The sequence below is a fragment of the Centruroides sculpturatus genome, unplaced genomic scaffold, assembly GCF_000671375.1.
Source record: "Centruroides sculpturatus isolate CEXI.00-Female unplaced genomic scaffold, Cexi_2.0 scaffold667, whole genome shotgun sequence".
In the NCBI taxonomy this organism is placed as follows: Eukaryota; Metazoa; Arthropoda; class Arachnida; order Scorpiones; family Buthidae; genus Centruroides; species Centruroides sculpturatus.
The window spans coordinates 306,660-309,878 of record NW_019385247.1 but is presented as its reverse complement, the minus strand read 5'-3'; the positions used below and the strand labels follow the sequence as shown (position 1 = coordinate 309,878).

The window sequence follows — 3,219 nt, the reverse complement described above, 5'->3', positions numbered from 1 at the left end:
TGTACTTTTATAACATAAAGTTACTGTTAAATTTTTAAACTAAAAAGTCACTGAATTTAAATGATCCAATTATTGCGCATATTACATTTAAAGCAAACATATAATTACGTCAATGATAAACAAATAAAATTGTTTGTAATTGGCTGTAAACACAATGACGAAAATTTTAAGCTTTTTCTAATTGGACAAATTGGATATTTGTTTATCTAAATAACCAATCATTTTTGAGAATTTAAAAGTTTAAAAAAGTAAAATACAAGCGCCACGTACACGGCCGAGTTATTAGAGAACACGTATTCTCGTCCACAGTATTATTTGTATACCGGTTTGTGGAGTCGAGACTAAATCTTCTTCACCAAAATGAAAGTCAAGATGGCGACGACGGATGAAAACGAGGACTTTACATTATTTACTGTCGGAAGTATCGTTAGATGTAAAACATGTCACCAGCAAACGGTAGAAGGTGAAGTCGTTGCATTCGATTATCAAACTAAGATGTTGATATTAAGTATCCTTTTGAATAAGCCATCGATGTTAAATTTCCTATCACATATACTGTTTTTTAACCTCTTTAACATATTAAATCATTTTGTAGGTATTTATTTATATATTTTTAAACTTCCGTCCTTTTATAATTATACAATGAAGTAAAATAATTTTATTATGCACAAATGGTTTTTAAGATGTTCTTTGACAGAAATAACTTAGCAAAAAAATTTCGAGTTTTTTAAATGCCTTTACAGATCAATGTTTACACTCCAAATGAATAAATGTGAGTGTTTTTCAATGACTTATTACTTAATTTCATGAAATGTATCAATTATAAAGATATTTATGCTTCTCTAAAACAAAAGTTCATAGTAATATTAATGAAATTTCTAATGGAACCTAACCTGATGTGTGTATATATATGAATTAAGAATTTATTTTTATTAATCAAATAATAATAATAATATATTAAATTAAAAAAAAAACAAGAAAACATGCATTCTAAACTGTGTTTTAATAATTCATTTCGTATAAAAATGTCTTATTCTAACTGATTTTAGTTGTACAAGTGTTAATATTATTAAACACTAATTATTGAAATAAAAACATAATATATTCTTATTCAATGATCTAATTTGATCTAGTAAATGTTTTTATGCATTTTTGAATTTTATGATATAAAGTTATTTTTTTATGTTATTTTTTAAATTTATACTGCTTTAATATGTTAAAAAGATAGATTTGTACACTTTTTATAATTTTTGTGCCCTTTATTTATATTCTGTTTAATGACATATATTACACAACACGAATGCAAATGTTAAGTTACTTGAGAATTTTCTTGTGATGCAGAATAAAAACTGTTTTGGTTTTTTTTTTTTTAAATATAATTTTTACATTGTTTATTATTATTTTTTGAGTAATTAAATCCATAATAAATTGTAAATATAGTAAAATTTATATAAGTTGTAATAGCATTATAAGCTTTTTTTGTGGTTTTTATCAATATATTTCATTAATTTATTTAAATTGATGTAAAAAGTAATTATTTTTTATTTTAATTCAAATTATTTACACAAATTTCAATGGAAGCTATATTTATAAAATTCACAAATCTTTGGTTAATTTCAACAGATATCAAATTTTATTATATTTTTGTTATATTGATTATTAGTATATTTAAAAATAGCAAATAAATGATATTAATGAATTAAGAATTAATAAATGAATGCAAATAAGAGTTTATTCATACTAACCTATTAATAATTGCATTTTTTTTTTTAATTTGATTAAATTTTGTTTGAACATCAAATAAACTCCATTAAACTGTACCATAAACATACCAAAACATGCTGGTTAAGGTGACCAACAATAAGTATAATCAGTAATGTGTTGTGGAAAGACTAAAGTTAATTTATAAATTAAGGAACTGTTATTCAATTAGAACATTAGATAAGATATGAATATATTTGTTATTATCATATTAGGGTAATTAATTCACATGATGTGACTCAACTGGACAGAATTTGGAAGATCATCTTGGAGTTAAAAAAATTTTTTTACGCATATGCAACATACCAATACTAGCACACTTGAAATTAAGAAATATTTATCAACATTTTCATCTGTTTATAACAGACTTCTTCAGGTATATAATGCAGAACAAAATGGCTATATTAAAATCAAATGTGTTTTTACGAATGATTTACAAGTTCAATTTAAAATTGCTTCTGGAACAAAGTATTTCTACAGATTAAAATTATTTTCCAGACAAAAACATATTTAGTTTAAAAATATTTTTGAATAACTTACAAAATTTGTTTAAATTATTTCCCATAAAAATTACTTATTTAGTTTAAGATTATTTATTAATAACCTACAGAAGGAGTTAACATAATTTTCCAAACAATTATTTTCATACAAATAACTAATATATAATTTAAATTTTCATTTATGGAAAATCTTTCATAAAATCATTATTATAAACTAAATACATAATTTTTATGGGAAATAATTTAAACAAATTTTGTAAAGTTATTTCAAAAATTTTTAAAAATTAAATATGTATTTTGTTCAGGAAATAATTTTAGATCATTTTTGTAATGTATATGAAAAATAATTTTAAATAGTAGATGTATTTTGTTCCAGAACAATTTTAAATTGAACTTGTAAATCATTTATAAAATGTGTTCAATTTTAATTTAGCTGTTTTGTTCTGCATTATATACATGAACATGTCTGTTATAAATGGATGAAAACATTAGTAAATATTTCTTAATTTCAAGCATGTTGGTATTGGTATGTTGTGTATGTGTATTCTATTCCAGTATTGGAGAGTTATTGACTTTATTTATTTATTATATTTATTTATTGCCAAAAAGTAATTGAATTTGATTAGAGTTAACATTTAAATCTTTAAATATTTTATATAGCCTAATAGATTGTTACTCATTCACACACAACCTTGAATAACAGTAAAAAGTTTATTCAACTTAAAAAGCATTTTCAATCGTTTTTAATGATCTTTATCAGGTTTGTGTTTTAAAAATTGAACATTTACAAATACAGTAGATCCCCCTATAAGACGGTAGATACGTTCCGTTCTTTATGAATCAATTTTGTAGGAATCATAGTTTACGGACTACGGCTGTTTGAAAGGTTTTCTTTCATAAAATTAATCGATTCTAGACTAATTCGACTCAACATTTCCAAAATACGTATATTTTTTTG

General features: G+C 22.6%; 1 protein-coding gene across 1 annotated transcript in view; it reads left to right on the top strand.

Moving 5' to 3' along the window:
• The first annotated feature begins 266 nt into the window (after positions 1-266).
• The window catches only part of LOC111636699 (protein LSM12 homolog), a 34,444-nt gene continuing 31,491 nt past the window's right edge, over positions 267-3,219 (top strand). The window contains exon 1 of the mRNA XM_023381999.1: positions 267-508. Within this exon, the coding sequence (XP_023237767.1) occupies positions 361-508 (148 nt within the window). The 5' untranslated portion in view covers positions 267-360. The remainder of the gene's footprint in view (positions 509-3,219) is intronic.